Source organism: Gobio gobio (genome assembly GCF_949357685.1).
Source record: "Gobio gobio genome assembly, chromosome: 3".
NCBI lineage: Eukaryota > Metazoa > Chordata > Actinopteri > Cypriniformes > Gobionidae > Gobio > Gobio gobio.
Genome location: NC_137099.1, coordinates 70,759,444 through 70,779,574, shown reverse-complemented (window position 1 = coordinate 70,779,574; position 20,131 = coordinate 70,759,444). Strand labels below are relative to the sequence as shown.

Sequence of the window (20,131 nt, the reverse complement as noted above, 5' to 3'; positions counted from 1 at the left end):
TGTAGATGCATTATCCTGAATAAAAGACATAACACAAGCCAACCTGTTGAGATATTCATCTTCATTTTTGGAACACTCATAGGATGTATAGATGTTCAGAATGATGAACTTTTTTCCACCACAACTGAACTCAATTCCTATAGCCCAGTCAACATCCAATCTGACCACGTTAACTAGCTGATCAAACTTTTTGTGCCATAAAAGGGCAACACCGCCAGATATTCTGCCACAAACTATTTCAGTGCCCATGTCAGTGGTAGATTCAACCTGCCCTGTAGAAATCTTTATGAAGAGTGTTCAATCTTTCCAATTCCTGCTTAGGTAGAAAAGTCTCTTGAACACACAGTACATCACAGGTCTCCAATAGTTTATCCACCACAAAGCGACGTGATTTGTCTGCTTCACTATGACCAACGCGCAATCCCCGAGCATTATGTGATGCAATATTAATATACATTTATTTAAATTTACCCGGGTACCCGCATGATTGCTGCTTTCATGTAGGGCTCCAGATGTAATGTTAGACACTGAGCGCTGCTGCTGCAAATCCGCAGGTTTAGGTCTGCGGGCCCCCGCTGCGGGGCCCGGGACCTCCTCCCCCTAAAAAATTATCTAGGGGGCGGTGCGCAGCGTACACGAACTGCGTCCCGCCCCGCGTCTGTTGTGCAGCTCGTGTACCCTGGTGACCTTCCCTAATGGGCGCACCGGTTTGAGCTTGAGGGCTCCATCTGGAGGTCTGGAGGGCCGTGACCAGCTCAGGTCAAAAGCACCTGTGAGAGGGAATCAAGTAGGGCTCGCTGCAGCCTGCGGTGGATATCCAACTCTGCCCACATCCAAGTGTGACGGCAGAAATCCCGCCCTGCAGCTAATTTCCTTGGTTACAGTGACGGGTAGTTTTAGGGAAAAGAGTTTGGTGTAAAGGCAGTCTCTACTGTGATTGATGAGACCAATACAATCTTAAAAATCACATGCAGGGCGGCATTGGCGTCTTTGACATCACACTTGGATGTGGGCCGGGTTGGACATCCACCACAGCCCCTTCTTATGCCCCGCTTGTCCAGTAGCTCCTCACTGCAGAACATGTAGACTGTGGATGATGGAAAGTTCAGGACACATGAGACTACAGCCAGTGTGTTTGGAAGATCATCCACCTTCAGTCTGTGTTTTTGTCTGTATGCTGCCACAGGCCATGTTTCAGAGAGTACTAAACCCCCCCCAAAAAAGAAAATGTAGAAGAAACTGCAGTGCGAAACAGAATCTATGATCAATACAATATACTGTTATTGTATAAGGGCAGACCTGACACATGAAATAATGGCGTTCCTGTAAATCCATCTGGAGTTAGTGTTTTTATGGCATTGTGCTCTGGTTGACTAAACGTTCCTGTTGGAAGAGAACATGTGTTAGTGTGCTGGAATAATGATCAGATTATGAGATGTTTGCAGTGGCATAGTGTATTAGTGTATTTTGAATTAGTTTACAATGTGCGATTTTGAGCATAAAATTAACTATTTTGTGCCCCCCCCCCCTGTAAATATGGGATGATGGTTGGCAACATCCACACTCATCATACAAACCTCAACAATGGGGACAATCAAAAATATCTAAATAGTAAAATAATTCAGCTGCAGAATTGATTCATGTGATTGAGTTTTGTGTGCTGGCCTGAAGCATGTCACCATTGTTGATGCATGTGAATGTCTAAATAACACCATAGTTAAAGTTACAGCGAAAGAGGACATTCATTCAGTCAACACCATCCGATGCGATTCTATCTCGACTGCCGGAGAACCATCACGAGTCAGGACAACACACACACACACACACACACACACACACACACGCACACACACACACACACACGCCCTGCGAGGGTGAGAAACACAGTGTTAATGAGGAAATGAGTTTGTCATGAAGAAATGAACAGGAAGATGTGTGTCACACAGACGAGCAGCAGCAGGATGGAGACGCGCGGCTGGATTCTGTTCATGTGGGGTAAGAGATGCCCTCAAGATACAAATTATAAGAAAGTACATCATCATTTTGTTAGGTTTCCTTCAGTCAGTAATTACTATGAATGAACATTATATGAAATGAAAGCTGCAAGCAGTGATGAAAGGGCCCTCGCACCCGGGGCCACCGCCACCCGGTGGCCTCAGGAAAACGATGAATAGTGGGCGACATGCTTTGATAAGCTTATTTGATAATCAAGCTGATAAATATAGGAGAAATACAGCAAAGTAATTTTGATGTGCCACATTTCCTATGACTATAACTGAATATTGCCATGTAGATGTCTTCAGGCCAGGACTATTATCAAACATGTGAAGTTTGGGGCGTATCGGACATTGTATGCCTTAGTTAAAGCAGCTTCCTGTGTCACGGCGAAACATCAGACTTTGTGAGGCCACCACGGACACACCCTTCGGTACGGTGACGCATTGCTGCCACATACATATTATTTTTTCCACTCAATTATGTCGTAATAACGAGATGTTATGTCATTAAAACAACATATTTTTCTTGTTAAAACGACATGTATTTTCTCCTAATAGGACATGTTTTGTTTAGTGATGTGTGTATAAATGTCTGTATCACATTAGAGAATTCATATAGCCCATGTGCCTTCGTCACACTTCCATGTTTGAAAAGCAGAAGCAAGCTCAGCATAAAATAGGCTCTTCCGCTGCCTGTATCCATGGGAGTGCCCATAACACGAAAGTGTTGTAATTTATTGATGTAGTCTACAGTTCATAACAGATAGCCATGGGTAAGATGCCATGGACTGCTCATGATTAGCCTCAGTGGCGTAACTTTAACCTAGTAGGCTAAATAACGGACCCCGGTGCAGCCACACATATCATAACTATCTGTAATAGGCCTACTCTTATTAAGACATGTATTAAAAAAAAAATTTAAAAACAGAAAGACGCTATAGTTTCAGCCTTAGGCTACTCAAAGGCTGCGGAAACATGGCCAGTGGGTTCGTTACGCACGTCAATTCATTCCCGGCGTTCCTGGTTTGCTTCTTATTTATCAAATAAACAGGAAATGAGTTGACGAAACCAAAAATTCACGAAATTCACTTTAAAGAAAGACTTTCTATAAAACAAAATCATGTCTGAACCCACTCCATGTCTCCAGACATATTGCGCGCCGTACTCATGGTGCTCACTTTCCATAATCAACATATGACATTTAAAAAAAAAAAAATATAATAGGCTTATATTTTCACATATAGCCTAACTATGAAACTAAATAGGCTACGTTTTCTTTAACCCCCTGTCCGACGAAAGCGCCCGCACATTTTTTTCTTTATGACAGGAAACAACTCACAATAGTCCGTCATTTTTAGCCAAACAGAGAAGTTCAAGACATAATTATAAACTATAAAAGGTCTACTTTTATTTGTGTAAACTCACAATAACAACAAAGGCTCTGGATTCAGGGAACAGATTATTTTTCATGCACTCCACTTTGCATGCATTCCACTCCAAACGCTAATCAAAAAATAATTTTGTTTATTAAACGCAAAGTTTTTAATTTCAAAAGCATTTCTAAATTTAGTTAATATTTCCAACAAACGAAATTACAAACCAAAATAACGAAGTGGTAAAAAAAAACTTGAAAAGTTTGAAAGGAAAAAATGCGCAGGCACGTCTGCATGAGTAGCCTAAGATATAGGCAAAGACGCGCAATATGTCTGGAGACATGGAGTGGACAAGGACATGGAGTCAGACATGATTTTTATTGAGTTTTGTTTAATAGTAAGTCTTTCTTTAAAGTGAATTTCGTGAATTTTTGGTTTCATCAACTAATTGCCCATTAATTTAATAAATAAGAAGCAAACCAGGAACGCCGGGAATGAATTGACGTGCGTAACAAACCCACTGGCCATGTTTCCGCGGCCTTCGAGTAGCCTAAGGCTGAAACTATAGCGTCTTTCTGTTTTTTATAATTTTTTGGAATATATGTCTTAATTACAGTAGGCCTATTACAGATAGTTATGATTTGTGTGGCTGCACCGGGGTCCGTTATTTAGCCTACTAGGTTAAAGTTACGCCACTGAAGCTAATCATGAGCAGTCCATGGCATCTTAACCATGGCTATCTGTTATGAACTGTAGACTACATCAATAAATTACAACACTTTTGTGCTATGGACACTGCCACTGATACAGGCAGCGGAAGAGCCTATTTTATGCTGAGCTTGCTTCTGCTTTTCAAACATGGAAGTGTGACAAAGGCACATGGGCTATATGAATTCTCTAATGTGATACAGACATTTATACACACATCACTATACAAAACATGTCCTATTAGGAGAAAATACATGTCGTTTTAACGAGAAAAATATGTTTCATATTGAGAAATATGAGCCATATTGCTGCGGGGAGCAGTTAGGAGTTCGGTGCCTTGCTCAAGGGTCTCACCTCAGTCGTGGTATTGAAGGTGGAGGAGAGCGCTGGTTATTCACTCCCCCACCGACAATTCCTGCCGGACCTGAGACTCAAACCCGCAACCTTCAGGTTACAAGTCCGAGTCTCTAACCCAGGGGTCTCCAAACTCGGTCCTGGAGGGCCACTGTCCTGCAGAGTTTAGCTCCAACCCCCAATTAAACACACCTGAACCAGGTAATTAATTTGTTACTAGGGCCTTGTAAGACACTGATTAGATGGTTCAGGTGTGTTTATTTGGGGTTGGAGCTAAACTCTGCAGGACAGTGGCCCTCCAGGACTGAGTTTGGAGACCCCTACTCTAACCAATAGGCCACGACTGCCCCTATGTTTGTGGCAGCAATGCGTCACCTTACTTCAGGGAAAACTCAAGATCTTCACAATTTAACATCACTAAGGCCTTTAGATTAGACTGACCAAATATGATGTTGTTCTGATTAAATCTCTAGGAGGAGTTTGGAATCTCTGTTGGTTTTCATATTTTGCACCCAGAGTGTTTTTTGTAGGTGTTGGGCTGTTACATGTGTCTACCGAATTTCATTCTTGGATGTGAAATGTAGCTCGAACGGCGCATAATTACAATTTTGTAGGTGGCGCTATTGAGCCATTTTGCCACACCTAATTCTGAAACCCACATCAGACGTAAACTTTCAGCACTTCTGACGCATGTACAAAATTAAATATACTTAATAATATGAGTCTACTGTGTTAATTTCAGTTTTCTTTTAATTTTGAGGTGATGGGGTGTGTCTGTGTGTGTGTACCTGGTATTTCTTACGTTGAGGACCTAATGTCCCCACAAAGATAGTAATAGCAGTAATTTTTGGGATATTTTTGGTCCACTTGAAACATCTGATAAATACCCTTTTTCCACCAGAATGAACCAGTGCTAGTTCAGAGCCAGTGCTAGGGCCAGTTCAGAGTTGGTTCGACTGAGGAGCCTTCTTAGAACCGGTTTGCCTTTCCACGGGCTAGAGAGGCGCCACAGAGCCAGTCTTACGTCACTGTATACGTCTCATCTTTCAGAGCAATGCTAGCGAGGCAGCGGGAAACACACACACATCAGGCTGGTTCGAGATGCATCAGCGCTGTGCAGATGATCAACGTATGATATCAAAACACAGCATGAGTGAATCAAAAGCATAAGGAGTCGTCTGCTCTCGCTGTACTCGGATGTCATACGATGATCGGTCTGCACAGCACCGGAGCATCTCCAATAAGCCTTCCATCAACAATGGCGAGCGTTGCATGCATGGTAAACGTGCAAGGATAAAATTTGAAAGGCTACAGGTACCAATCAATAAGGGTGGCATGGGCCTCCCTAAACTAGCCCTGTATCATTATGCCTTCTGCTTGAGACATATAGCTCAGTGGACACTGCCACCTGAGAGAGCTCCTCCCTGGTTCGAGATTGAACAGAGATTATTCTCACCACTTTCCCCTATAAATGCTTTATCTAGCAATATACCCTCCAAATTAAAATCTCACCCTACCATATCCAACCTCTGTAATGTGTTGAAGAAGTTTTCTAAAGCTTTTAATATTAATGTCTATCTTAATTCTGAATCTTGTATTTGGAACAATCCAACCTTACGTATTAATAAACATTCTCTTCAATGAAAGATTGGGTAGAAAAAGGAATTATTACACTTGCAAACCTGTATGCGAGGGATAATATAAAGTCATTTGAAAGGTTAGCTGGTGAATACAATTTGTCCAGAAATAATTTCTGGAAGTATCTTCAAATGCGTCACCTGCTAATTGCTGCCATTGGCAGCAATTGGCAATTAGACTACGAAAATAATGGGTTTGGGGCATGAGGCTGCTAATTTTTATGCAATGTTATTTCAACAGACAGTTACCATATCATATGCAACAATGTTAACTTGGTCGGCAAATTTGAACATTGATGTCACACATAAAGAGTGGGATCGTATCTGTGAAAATATTAAGAGGGTTTCAAGCGACATTAAAATTAGATTCATCCAATTTAAGATTCTTAAAGACTCGGCTGTTTAGGCTGAAGCTGAGAGATAATTCCACTTCCTGATCTCATACAGAGCAGACGTGCCTTCTATCTGCTCCCCGCTCTGCTTTGGCGCTGATCTTTTTGTCTTTTTTTCTTGACTCCCTGCTTGCTGGACTCCTGAAAATACTGAAATGGAATTAATTAACTGGTCTCTCAGCGCGATTGACAAGATTTTCTCACTGAGGAAGGGTACTCCGGGAGAACCCACCTGCCCGGACGGGACCTTCCCCGAGGGCTACATGTGGGACGCCTGGAACAGCTGGCAAGTCCTGTGCCTGGAAGTCCTGTCCGTGGAGGATATTGAAGATTTATTCATAATTGGCATTATGATAGTGGGGTTCCTATTTCTCGGCCTTGGGATTGCCCTGACCTATCGGAAAATTGGTAAGACAGCTGCCAGTAAATTCACGCAGCCGCTGTCTGTGGAAATTAAAGAGTGCTTTGTGGATGTGTGTGACCGACTGAAGGTATTAGATCAAAGAGTGACACAGATTGAGGAGCTGTATCGTAACATCTCAGCCCGGACTGCGGAGACGCAGGGAAGAGTGGGCTCCATCGGGGGTCAGGCTAGTGAACTGCTACGCAGTATGTCTGGTCTGACCATGAAATTGGATGAAATGTCCAGGTCCATTCATGAACCGGACGCTCGCCACTGACGCTGAGGATCAGAACGGATTGATTGATTATGGCCTGGAAAATTACCGAAGATCAGCTAAATGGATTAAGATATTTTCCCTCATCCCAACGTCCAGCCTGTCCCTATCTCTCGGTTGGGAGGTCAGCTTGACAGCTGGGTCCTGCTATCTTGCTTTCGTTCCCTGTGCACGGCCATATCTCCTTTCAAGGACAAGCCACAGAACTGAACTTTGAAAACATCTTAAGTTATGGCTAACATTCTCACACAACACAGGAAGCTTCAAGACTCTTACTCGCATCATACACACCTCACCCCCATCCCTGCCCCCATCCAACCGTCTGCCTCCCCTTTCCTCCTTCCTATCTCCCTTACTATTCCCAACAAAAAATACCATCACGTGACCACGTGTACTGTGTGTACTATGTATGTAATGTTTGCATGTATGCTTAGCAATCTGCATTTCTTTATTTCTGGAGAGCATGTGGCGGCGCTTTAAATAGCTGCGGCTCGGAGGCTTGCTCCAAACTTCATTTCGTTACATTGTACTTGTACATGTGTAATGACAATAAACTTGAATCTCAATCTCTAATGCAGACTGCTGGAAGTGTTGCAGTTCAGAAGGGTCTCTTTTTCATCTGCTCTGGGAATGTCCCATGATTCAGAATTTTTGGCTAAAGATTCATGATCGTATTGTAAACATTCCCCGGACTGGTCTGGAGTTCTGTCCGAGGTTGTATGTTTTAAATGATCCACAGATGACATCGAACTGTGGAGCAGCAGACTTTATTCAGACTAGTATAATGGTATGAAAACAAATAATAATGAGAAACTGGAAGAACCCAGGTGAGCATTCTTTCAAGGAATGGAGCACGGAATTGGCAAAAGTGGCATCATACGACAAAATTTCAATAATTTTCAATATTAATGACAGAGCAGAAAAATATGTGGCGAAATGGGGAAAATACATGCAATATATTGCTACTAGATGAGAATGTGGTGCTTGTTGAAAAATGTACATTTGATTTGTTCTGTTTTTTGTTTGTTTTCTGTTATTTATTTTACTTTTTTATGTATTTTTATATGATTGTTATTATTCCTTTTTGCTTATTCTTTTTATTTGTTTACATTTAAAATGTATCATCACTATGGGATACATGTTAAGATGTCAATTGTAAAGTTGACTACAATGTTGATTATAATGTAATAGTGATGATCAAAAACTTAATAAAATACTAATTATAAAAAAACCCAATGGCGAGCATTGTGTTACTATTGATGCTCATGGCTTTACGATCCTACATTGGCATCAAAACACAGCGAATCCAATGCATTCGTGCAGCTCGCCGTGATTTGTATAGACAGAGATTACAATCGAGCCGCTATTAGCTCTATTAGCTGCTATTTTAAAAATGGCGGATCTCAAGTTTGTGTTGGTCTTGTTCGTCACGGTAACCCCACCCCCAGCCCCAGCCCAAGCGGTTCTTACTTCTAGACCAGCAATGTTTTGGTGCTACTTAAGAACCACTTTTTCTGGTTCGGAGCTGGTGCTTTGGGTGTGGAAAGACAAAGAACCGATTTGTGACCAGCACTGCCTCGGTGGAAAAGGGGTAAAACCCAGCCTTGTCTCAGCCCTCAGTTGCTAGATCCAGTGCTTTCTCACACGCTCTGCGGTTCCTTCCGCTCCAAGTGAAGGCTTGTGCTGACACTATGCCGCTCAGAGGAGTCGGCCCCTTCTTATGAGGAGCTTGTGGAGGTTATCACTCGTCCTGTGGCCAGATTAAATATCAATATTGTCGGAGCAAACTCTGTGAATGGTTCCTGCTTAGCAAAGCATATCCTTTACGACGGGGTTAGAGATTGTGGAATAAATCCTTTTGTGCTTATGTCTTCCGCCTCCAAGTGTCGAACTACTTGTCAATATTGGTGGAAGAGCCACGCGAGCTATCATCTTTACCCACCAGGAAGTGTAGGACAACTTCAGCTTTGGTATTAAGGTGTACACGGTGGCAGGTCAGGCTGGAGTGTGTCTGCATACAGACCTGCTCAAGGGCCGGATGAAGGTCAGGGAGTGAGACGGGATCTAATTATGTGTCAGGCCACCAATCTGTCCTCTGTGCCAGAGACCGCCAGAGTTATAGTGCGTCTCGCCATGCTATTGGAATGCTTTCACATGTGCAAAATGTGTGTGTGTGTGTGTGTATGTGTGTGTGTGTGTGGTCCTGGTAAACCCTACATTGTGGGGACATGTTTTGGTCCCCATGAAGAAAACTGCTTAAATCATACTAAGTGCTGTTTTTGAAAACTTAAAAATCCAGATGGTTTTCTGTAATTGGTATGTTTAGGGAGACAGCTGCCGTTATTTTACCGTAAATTTCGCAGGTACAGTGTACATTCAACAGCCAACCCATAAAAATATGTTTTTCACCATGATTTTAGGAATAAAATATTTCATAAGTAATGTGGATAATATATGAATAAACTGTATGTAAAGCTGCTGAAGTGGAGATTTGGGACTCAAACTCACTGCCTTTGGTAAAATTTTAGCAAAGTTTTACCTGCGCCCTTGACACACTCCCCACTTCTTTTTTCAAAAGTGTGTTTAACTGTTTAGAAGCAGATCTCCAAGAAGTGGTAAACGCCTCACTTCTTTCTGGGACTTTTCCAAACTCCCTTAAAACCGCAGTAGTAAAGCCTCTCCTGAAAAAAAGAAATCTGGATAACTCCATATTGAGCAACTACAGACCAATCTCAAATCTCCCCTTCATAGGCAAGATCATTGAAAAAGTTGTTTTCAGTCAGCTGAACAAATTCTTGAGCTCAAACGGATACTTTGACAATTTTCAATCTGGTTTCCGACCGCATCACAGCACAGAGACAGCGCTCATAAAGCGCTATCGTCCCAATAGATCGACTGAAGATGCCATTTCTCACGTCCTTCACTCCTGCCTCACTCACATCGACAGCAAAAGTGGGAACTATGTCAGGCTGCTATTTATTGACTATAGCTCAGCCTTTAACACCATAGTTCCCATTAAGCTAACACACAAACTCCTGGATCTAGGCCTGAATTCTTCTCTCTGCCTCTGGATTGAAGATTTCCTCACTGGCAGACCCCAGGCGGTGAGAGTAGGCCAGTTCACCTCCACCTCCATCACCCTGAGTGTTGGAGCTCCACAGGGCTGTGTGCTGAGTCCCCTGCTCTACTCTCTCTACACCCATGACTGTTTGTCCACACACAGCTCCACCTCGATCATCAAGTTTGCTGATGATACTGTTGTCCTGGGTCTCATCTCCAACAACAATGAGACGGCATACTTGGACGAAGTGGAGCAACTGACATCATGGTGCCAGGACAACTGTCTCTCTCTGAATGTTAACAAGACCAAAGAACTGATTGTGGACTTCAGGAAGAGACAGCATCGGTCATACTCCCCTCTCATGATCAGCGGGACACCGGTAGAGAGAGTGAGCAGCTTCAAATACCTGGGTGTGAACATCTCCGAGGATCTGACCTGGACTACACACATCCAGACACAGGTGAAAAAAGCCAGGCAAAGACTGTACCACCTGCGCCAGCTGAGGAAATTCAGGGTTTCACCAGCCATCCTGAAAACTTTCTATCGAGGGGCGATAGAAAGTGTCCTGACTCAGTGCATCACAGCGTGGTACGGGAACAGCACCAGTCATGATGGCAAAGCCCTGCAAAGAGTGGTGCGCTTATCCGAGCGCATCTCAGGCTCAGCTCTCCCGTCTCTGCAGGACATCTACACCAAACGCTGCAGAGGTAGAGCTACCAAAATCATCAGAGACATTAATCACCCTGCAAACTCTCACTTCACCCTGCTGCCATCTGGTAAGCGCTTCCGTAGCCTGATGGCAAAGACTGAAAGACTCAGGAGGAGTTTCTTCCCCCAGGCCATCAGACTCCTGAACTCAGTCACGTGACTCACTTCACCCCGCACACGCATAAACATCCAGTTTAAACATTAACATCCACATACTGCCATTGCACTGCACTTTACTTTCCTATTGTTACTGCGTAACAACCTGTAATAAACCTTGCACATTATACTTCTTTATATATACATATATATATATTTATGTTAACCACTTATTTCTAAGTCTACAGTTTATCTAACTTATCATATCCACTTATTTTTTTATATTTTTATATTTTAATTTTTATATTTTTATTTTTATCTTATTTCCTATTTTTATCTTTTACTTGATTTATTTATAATTCTACTTATGTTAATACTTTTTATTCTAATTTTATTCTATTTCTATTTTAATTTCTTGTAACTGTTATTTGCACTGTCCATGGAGCGGACCTGTTTACATTTCACTGCCAGTTGTATATTGTGTATATAACTGTGTATGTGACAAATAAAACTCTTGAATCTTGAATCTTGAATCTCTTGAATCATAAAGATTATAAATGATATTCGCCTCAATACTGATACAGGTAAATTATCAGTGCTGGTGCTATTCGACCTCAGTGCTGCATTCGACACTGTTGACCACAACATACTTCTTGACAGGCTGGAAAACTGGGTCTGGCTTTCTGGAATGGTCCTCAAATGGTTCAGGTCATACTTACAAGGGAGAGGCTATTATGTGAGTATAGGTGACCATAAGTCTGAGTGGACATCCATGACATGCGGAGTCCCACAAGGGTTAATTCTTGCACCACTCCTATTCAACCTGTATATGCTGCCACAGAGCCAAATAATAAAAAAGAACAAAATGGCTGACCACAGCTATGCTGACGACACCCAGATCTACTTAGCCCTATCACCTAATGACTACAGCCCCATTGACTCTCTATGTAAATGCATTGATGAAGTTAACAGTTGGATGTGCCAAAACTTTCTTCAGTTAAACAAAGACAAAACTGAAATTACTACATTAGGAAACAAAGATGAAATTCTCAAGGTGAACGCATATCTTGAGGCTAAAGGTCTAAAAACAAAAAATCCGGTCAGGAATCTTGGTGTGATATTGGAGTCAGACCTGAGTTTCAGTAGTCATGTCAACGCAATAACTAAATCAGCTTACTATGATCTCAAAAATATATCAAGAATTAGATGCTTTGTTTCCAGGCAAGACTTAGAGAAACTCGTTCATGCTTTTATCACCAGCAGGGTGGACTATTGTAATGGTCTTCTCACCGGCCTTCCCAAAAAGACCATTAGACAGCTGCAGCTCATACAGAACGCTGAGCAGAACCAGAAAATATGACCATATCACACCAGTCCTCAGGTCTTTACACCGGCTTCCAGTTACATTTAGGATCGATTTTAAAGTATTATTACTGGTATATAAATCACTCAATGACCTAGGACCTCAATACATTGCAGATATGCTGATTAAATACAAACCCAACAGATCACTCAGATCATCAGGATCAAGTCAATTGGAAATACCAAGGGTTCACTCAAAGCAAGGAGAGTCTGCTTTTAGCTATTATGCCAGCCGTAGCTGGAACCAGCTTCCTGAACAGATCAGATGTGCTCCAACAGTAGCCACTTTCAAATCCAGACTCAAAACACATCTGTTTAGCTGTGCATTTACTGAATGAGCTGTGCCACTGTACGTCCGACTGATTGCACCTTATCTTATTTATGCATCATCTTTTTATTCTTTTATTAACTGTTTTAGTTTCCTTTGTTCATTGTTTTTTTATCTATATATATCATAATTTTATTATTTTTACAACTGTATATTTCTATTTCTTGTGCATCTGTCACCATTTTATTTTTATCTTTTAAATTCTCTTTACAACTGTTTTAATTATCCTTGTTTTTATTTTTAATTCTTACACATGGTATTCTTATTTCTAATGTAAAGCACTTTGAATTGCCATTGTGTATGGAATGTGCTATACAAATAAACTTGCCTTGCCTTGCCTTGCCTTGAAAGATATGGATTGAGACTGAAGCGAGGAAATTGTTGATAAAACAGGAAAACAAGTCAGCTCACCAGTATGGCAGTTTTTTTTATAAGTCTACAGATTTTCTTATTTATGGAGTAATAAACAGAGAAATCCAAAATCCCTATGTAAAAAACATTTAATATGTCAACAAAATCAAACAAGAATTTTGAATCTGGCTTTATCAAATTTTTATCCGAACTCTATTTTGGAAATCTATGCAAATGAATGCATATTTAATTAGATAATGCGGCATTTGTATATTTAAACATAACATTTAAAAAAACTTGAAATACAAAAAAAATATTTTACACTTCATCAATCAACTGGGAAAGTATGCCAATATTGGTTAGTTATGTTTTTTTAGTGCTGTCAAATTGATTAATCTCATCTAACATAACATTTTGTGTTTACATAATATATATATATATATTCGTATGCCTGTGTGTGTTTGTGTGCATATACTGTATATATATATATACATACACTATATGTGTGTGTGTGTGTGTGTGTGTGTATACACTCAGACATATATATGATATATAAATTGAATAATATATTCACACATTATGTAAACACAAATGTTTAAGTTAGATGCGATTAATCACGATTAATCGATTTGACAGCACGTATTCTAAAATTTTTGCCTTGATAAAGACTGAGGCTGAAGTCTCACAAAGGTCTCCTGACGTCTCTCTCGCTTCTCCAGCGTCTCTTTCAGAGGCCTTCAATATCGACACTGAACATCCACTGAGATTCAACGGCACGGCTGAAGATTTCTTTGGTTACAGCGTTCATCAGTCTGAGTTTGAAAACAGGAAACAGTGAGTGAATCACACACACACACACACACACACACACACACACACACACACACACACACACACACACACACACACACACACACACACACACACACACACACACACACACACACACACACACACACACACACACACACACACACACACACACACACACACACACACACACACACATATAGTGTATGTATATATATAAATATATATATATATATATATATATATATATATATATATATATATATATATATATATATATATATATATATATATATATATGATGCTATTAGATTGAATATATCATCTTCGCTGATTTTCCAACCTATTAATTTCGAGCGCTCTGCTGTCTTAAATCAGTTTGAGCCAGTGTCCCTTGTCTCATTGAGGGAGACTCTGGTCAAAATGAAATTATTTACATGTCACACTGACATTGTTCCTCCACGACTCTTAAAGGATGCATTTGATGCCATTGGCTCTTCGGTTCTTGCTATTATTAACAGTAGCCTGGCTACGGGAGTTGTACCCAAATCTTTTAAACATGCAGTGGTGGAACCGGTTATCAAGAAAAGTAATCTGGATCCATCAGTCCGTTCTAATTTTAGACCCATCTCTAAACTTTCGTTCTTGTCTAAATTACTCAAAAAGGTTGTATTTGAACAGTTGAATGTATTTTTGTTTAAATGGTATCCACAAAGTGTTTCAGTCTGGTTTTAAGTCTTTGCATAGTACAGAAACTGCTTTGTTGAGGGTTTCAAATGACTTGTTACTTATCACTGACTCAGGGAATTGTGCGATTTTATTATTATTGGTCCTTTCAGCCGCATTTGATACCTTAGACCATAAGATTTTAATTTCTCGTTTAGAAGAATGTGTTGGCGTTGAGGGTACTGCGTTGGCATGGTTTAAGTCGTATTTGTCCGAAAGAACTTTTGCAGTTCGCCTTGGAGAATGTGTCTCTGCTACGGCTTCTCTCACATCTGGGGTCCCCCAGGGCTCCATTCTGGGGCCTATGTTATTCACCTTGTATTTACTGCCCCTGGCTCATATCTTTAGGAAATTTGGAGTTTCGTTTCATGTCTATGCAGATGATACCCAAATTTATCTGCCTTTGAAAGGAAAAGACACTTGCACCTTAGCGCCTTTACTCCAGTGTCTCGAGGAAATAAAGGCTTGGATGGCACAGAACTTTTTATGTTTTAATGAAAACAAAACAGAGGTTATGCTTTTTACTCCCGGTGGCACTAATGCCTCACAAAATTTTGATCTAGGTGAGTTGAATCCACTAGTGAAACCTTATGTTAAAAATCTAGGTTTCACTATGGATTGTGATTTTAGGTCTGCTGACCATTTGCTGTTGGTTGTCCCTCGTGTGAAACTAAAAAGCAGAGGTGAAAGAGCATTCGCAGTAGCTGGACCGAAGCTCTGGAATAGTTTGCCCCTGCATATCAGACAGGCTCAAACCCTTGCTATTTTTAAATCGAATCTCAAAACTCACTACTACAGTTTGGTATTTGATGCTATGTGAGAGTATTGTTTTATTGTCGTTGTTTTTTTATTCCTTTTATTTTAAGTCATGTTGGTTGATTGCATTATTGATAATGGACATGTGTGTACAGCACTTTGTTAAACACCTGTTGTTTTTAAAAAGTGCTATATAAATAAACTTTGACTTTGATATATATTTATGACCGGCCAGAGTGTGACCAGAGGATACGATGATGGTCCTGTGAGAGCTTCAATCAGATCCTAATCAGCCAGGACCCCTAACTCACCCCTAAGTTGAGAATGGCCGGGGGATGACCTTAACACACACATACACAAGCATTCCTCTTTATTTAGCCTTTAATTAAACTATCCCAGAAATTACATATATGATGATTTCTTAAGTATATGCATGCTTCCTATATTGTATATGCTCATGTGATGTAAAAGTCATCTTAAATGCTCAAAATGGCTCTGTATAGAAGATACACTGCTTTTATGCGTTTAAACCAAGGCATGTTTGATGTCTAAAGGTTTCTCTTTCTTTGTCTTAGTCAATGGTGCAAAGTATATGATTATGAGATGTACCGTTAGTATGTTTAGTCCTTTTGGAGTGAAACTTTACTAATTCTGGCCTCCCGCATGAACATTCCATAGAGTAATAAAGTCCGAACAAAGAAATTATCTCCCGCCTGAAATTCCCACCAATGATTGGTCATCTCAGGGAAGATGGGCATAGGTTAATGGACTTTTAAGGACAGTATCACAAACATATATCTTGGCTCAGTCAACTTGCACGGACTCCGACGAGAAAAACTTTCTTTTCCTCCCGTCACGTCTGCACGTCTGCGCGGCTCGCGGGCTTCGCCGTTTATCAGTCTGAGTTTCAGCGTTTATCAGTCTGAGTTTGAAAACAGGAAACAGTGAGTGAAACACACATACACACACACACACACACACACACACACACACACACACACACACACACACACACACACACACACACACACACACACACACACACACACACACACACACACACACACACACACACACAGCTAAGCCTCAGCCAAGCTGATTGTTCCCTTTGAAGATCGACGCGCTCCATCATCGCTCCATCCAGGCAGCGCTTGAGAAACTTCCCCAGCTCGGACGAGATGAACTTTCCCTTCCAAGACACTCACTTCTAAACACCTTTAAATCTCCTGCGGACCGACTAACCTCGGAAGGACCAAACGGAGAGAGAGCTTCAGCGCACGAACACTCTGAGAAATGCCAACGCACGCATCTTGCTTTACACAACACAAAGAAACCATGCAAGTATCAATTCTATCGAAATTTAGATGCGTTTTAACATTGTACCCCAGTTTAAGGTGATAATGATTCTTGCTGGCTCTAGTGGTTACGTTTGGGAAAGTGTCGGATCGGACACGATCATACCCTTCTTCCCTTCCTTTCTTCTCATCCTCTTTCTTTACTTTTCGTTATTCTGTATATACATGTATTCTTTATTTAGTCGTATGTAATCGTAGTAGCCTATGAATTATTGAAGCCATTGTATCCACGTTTGATTGTCATTGTTGTCGCTCACAAAACAAGTCCCTTTAATGTCAGATCAAGCTATGAGCTCTCATAAGTATCTTTGAATGCTTTAATTAATATCATCTTTTGTGGCCTTATTGTCCTTTGTGGCCAAAGGGATAAACTTCCCGAAAATTTGGTAGAAGACCTTGTGAGAGTTGATAAAGATTGTACTGCTCGTTCGTTAAACGGAACGGACCAGAGGAAGTAATAATCCACTCATTAGAGGTTATTCTGTGATTATTTAATATAGATATATCATTCCGTTTAATATAGTTATATCCGTAGTTAATTGCAATAAATTGTTGTTAACTATGTATATATATATATTGCATGAATACCTAGGTTAGGTATTCCCCTTTTTGGGTAATTTTGGAGATTTATGATTCGATTATAACCAGTTATGATTAATCATCAAATCCCTAAATATTAATACCCATAATTTCCTATTGAGCTACATTTAATTTAATAATATATGTAACCCTAAAACGCTACACACACACGCACACACACACACACACACACACACACACACACACACACACACACACACACACACACACACACACACACACACACACACACACACACACACACACACACACACACACACACACACACACACACACTGGTTGCTAGGGTGTTGTACATGGTTGCTAGGTTTTTTTCTGATTGATTGTGTGTGTGTTTTGGGCAGGATCCTCGTTGGAGCCCCATTAAAAGGAAACTCAAGAGGTGAAATGTACAGTTGCACCGCAGATCTTCAGTCCTGCAGACCGCTGCACTGGTCAGGTATCACACACACTCTCTGTCATGGACTCTCTGCTGACTATCATTGTTCATCATCTAACTGTGTTGTGGTTTGGGTTTGTCCGGTCATACTGTGGTCTCTCTGGTGATGATTGACAGGCTCAGAGAGCGTCCGGTTCTTCGGCATGTCTGCTGCGGTGTCGTCTGCTGCTGTCGGACGCTTGACTGTAAGTTCAGCAGCTTCCTTCATCAGTCACTTCAGCGTTTGATGATAATGAGCAGAACACTAGAGGAAAGAGAAACAGCCACATCTTTAGATGAAATCAACTGAAAAGACATTAAATCTCTCTTATTACAAAAGACTGATTGGTAAATACAGTTACAAAAACCACAAACTGACATAAAAAGCAAAGAGTCAAACTGGCAAACTATGCAAAGCTGAGTGAAACACTGATCTCCATAATGGTGACACTTTCAATAAATTATCAACATCCAAACCTCTGTTAACTCTCAGTAAGAACTGTAGACAAATGACAGAAATAAAGTCAGTCTGGTTTGTAATAAGAGATATTTAGGCCACATTCACATGAAGCCAGAGCTTTCCCTATCCAATCGTTCCCTTTCGAGGGAACGAGCACTGCGTCGGAACGACACTTTGGGGATGCTCCCTTAGCATCAGCGAATCTGAAGTCAGAATGACAACTAGGCCAATCCGATTGGCGTGCGTGATGACGTAACTGTGATGGCATACCCGGAAGTATAAAAGGGGATCCGGAACGTAATGTCGGCAGTTATTGCTCTTCAGCATAGCGCTCTGTGTTACAATGTTGTCTGTCTATTTACTGTTGTTTTGTCAGAGTGAAAAGTGTGTGAAAGTATGGATGAAAAAATAAGAGAGTTTAAGCAGTGTGTGCATCCTTGCCCTCGCTATATGGCAGGCTCGGATACACACCTGCTGTGTGTGCACTGTCTGGGCGTTCAGCATGCTCGAGCGGCTCTCGAGGGAGTTCGGGACTGCTGCGGCACTTTCCCAATCTTCATCTGACAGTTCCGAGGATCTTCCTCCCTGTGTGGAATCCTGCTCTGTGGCTTCTTCCCCCGGGGTGGGAGGTCCAATGTTCATTCTCTCCGGTTCCGAGGAGCCGGAGGAAGTGGGCATCGAGGCGGGTGGTGAAGCAGGAATTGTTTCATCGCTTCATCCACCCGCCCAAGAGGAGCTGGTCGAGGTGTTGACTTGGGCTGTGGCCAAATTAAAGATCGATTGGCCACAAGAGGCTCTGGAAATTCAGCCACCCAGTAGGCTGAATGACCGGTTCCTCTCGTACCGGGTCCAAACACCTCGCCGGGGCTTGCCTTTCTTCCCGGATCTGCACACCGAGGTACTGGAGCTCCGGAAGGCTGCAGATTTGTCTCTCCGCGTCAGCAGGGAGACGGCCCGCGCTATTGGCGGGCTCCATGTCTTCCATGGTGACAGTGGAGAGACATCTCTGGCTGAATCTGTCGGGGATAAAGGAGAAGGATAAAACCTTCCTCCTGGACTCCCCAATCTCGCCTTCTGGTCTGTTTGGAGACGCGGTTAACACCATCGTTTCCAAACACCAGGAGGCGAAGAAACAGTCGGCAGCCTTCCACCAGTACCTCCCTCGCCGCTCAAAGCCTGGGAAGGCTGGCCCTAGTGGGCAGCCTCAGCCATACACCAGCTCCTCGCACCGGCAGGTGCAGAAGGAGAGCGTCGCCTCTAGAGCCCCTCCCCCGGGAGCCTTCCAAGAGCGGTCCCCCCCGCGAGGGGGCAACCGAAGTTGCCTCCTCCGCGGCGCTCTGGGGAAATCGATGTGGTAATCCCGCCGTCTATGACACCTTGGGCCACATCGATTTCCCGCGAACGCATGCTGCACCAGCCGCCTCTGGAAAGACCTGCGGCTGGGCAGTTCGCGCGTCCGCACACGGAGAACCGTTCCCAACCACTTCCTGATGGTCAGCCGCTTCAGGGGGTTGGGAACGGGACTCGTGTAACACCCGACGCCAGCCTCGAGAGGCTGGTTCCCTTAGTAGATTATGTCGGCGCATGGAAATGCCTTCCGAATATTTCTACATGGGTCCTGCGTACTGTAGAAAAGGGTTACAGACTGCAGTTCGGTCATCCTCCTCCAGGGTTCAGGGGGTTGAACTGGACCACAGTGGTACCCGAGCGGGTTCGGGTAATGGAACTAGAAGTAAAATCCTTGCTAGCGAAGGAAGCCATAGAGCGCGTTCCTCCGCTGGAGAGGGGGTCCGGGTTCTACAGCCGGTACTTTATAGTTCCCAAAAAGGATGGAGGGTTGCGTCCGATTATAGATCTGAGGGATTTGAATCTGTCTCTGAGGAGCTTCAGATTCAAAATGCTCACTATTCCCATGATCGTGAGTCAGATCCAGTCCGAGGACTGGTTTGTCACGATAGATCT

General features: G+C 42.2%; 1 protein-coding gene across 2 annotated transcripts in view; it reads left to right on the top strand.

Annotated features, from left to right (window-relative positions):
• The first annotated feature begins 1,833 nt into the window (after nucleotides 1–1,833).
• Nucleotides 1,834–20,131, top strand: part of LOC307123637 (integrin alpha-M-like) — a 55,165-nt gene continuing 36,867 nt past the window's right edge. For both annotated transcript variants that reach the window (XM_079812253.1, XM_079812252.1), the window contains exons 1-4: nucleotides 1,834–1,995; nucleotides 13,764–13,878; nucleotides 17,636–17,730; nucleotides 17,848–17,915. In XM_079812253.1, coding sequence (XP_079668379.1) covers nucleotides 1,920–1,995; nucleotides 13,764–13,878; nucleotides 17,636–17,730; nucleotides 17,848–17,915 — 354 coding nt within the window. In that variant the 5' untranslated portion in view covers nucleotides 1,834–1,919. The remainder of the gene's footprint in view (nucleotides 1,996–13,763; nucleotides 13,879–17,635; nucleotides 17,731–17,847; nucleotides 17,916–20,131) is intronic.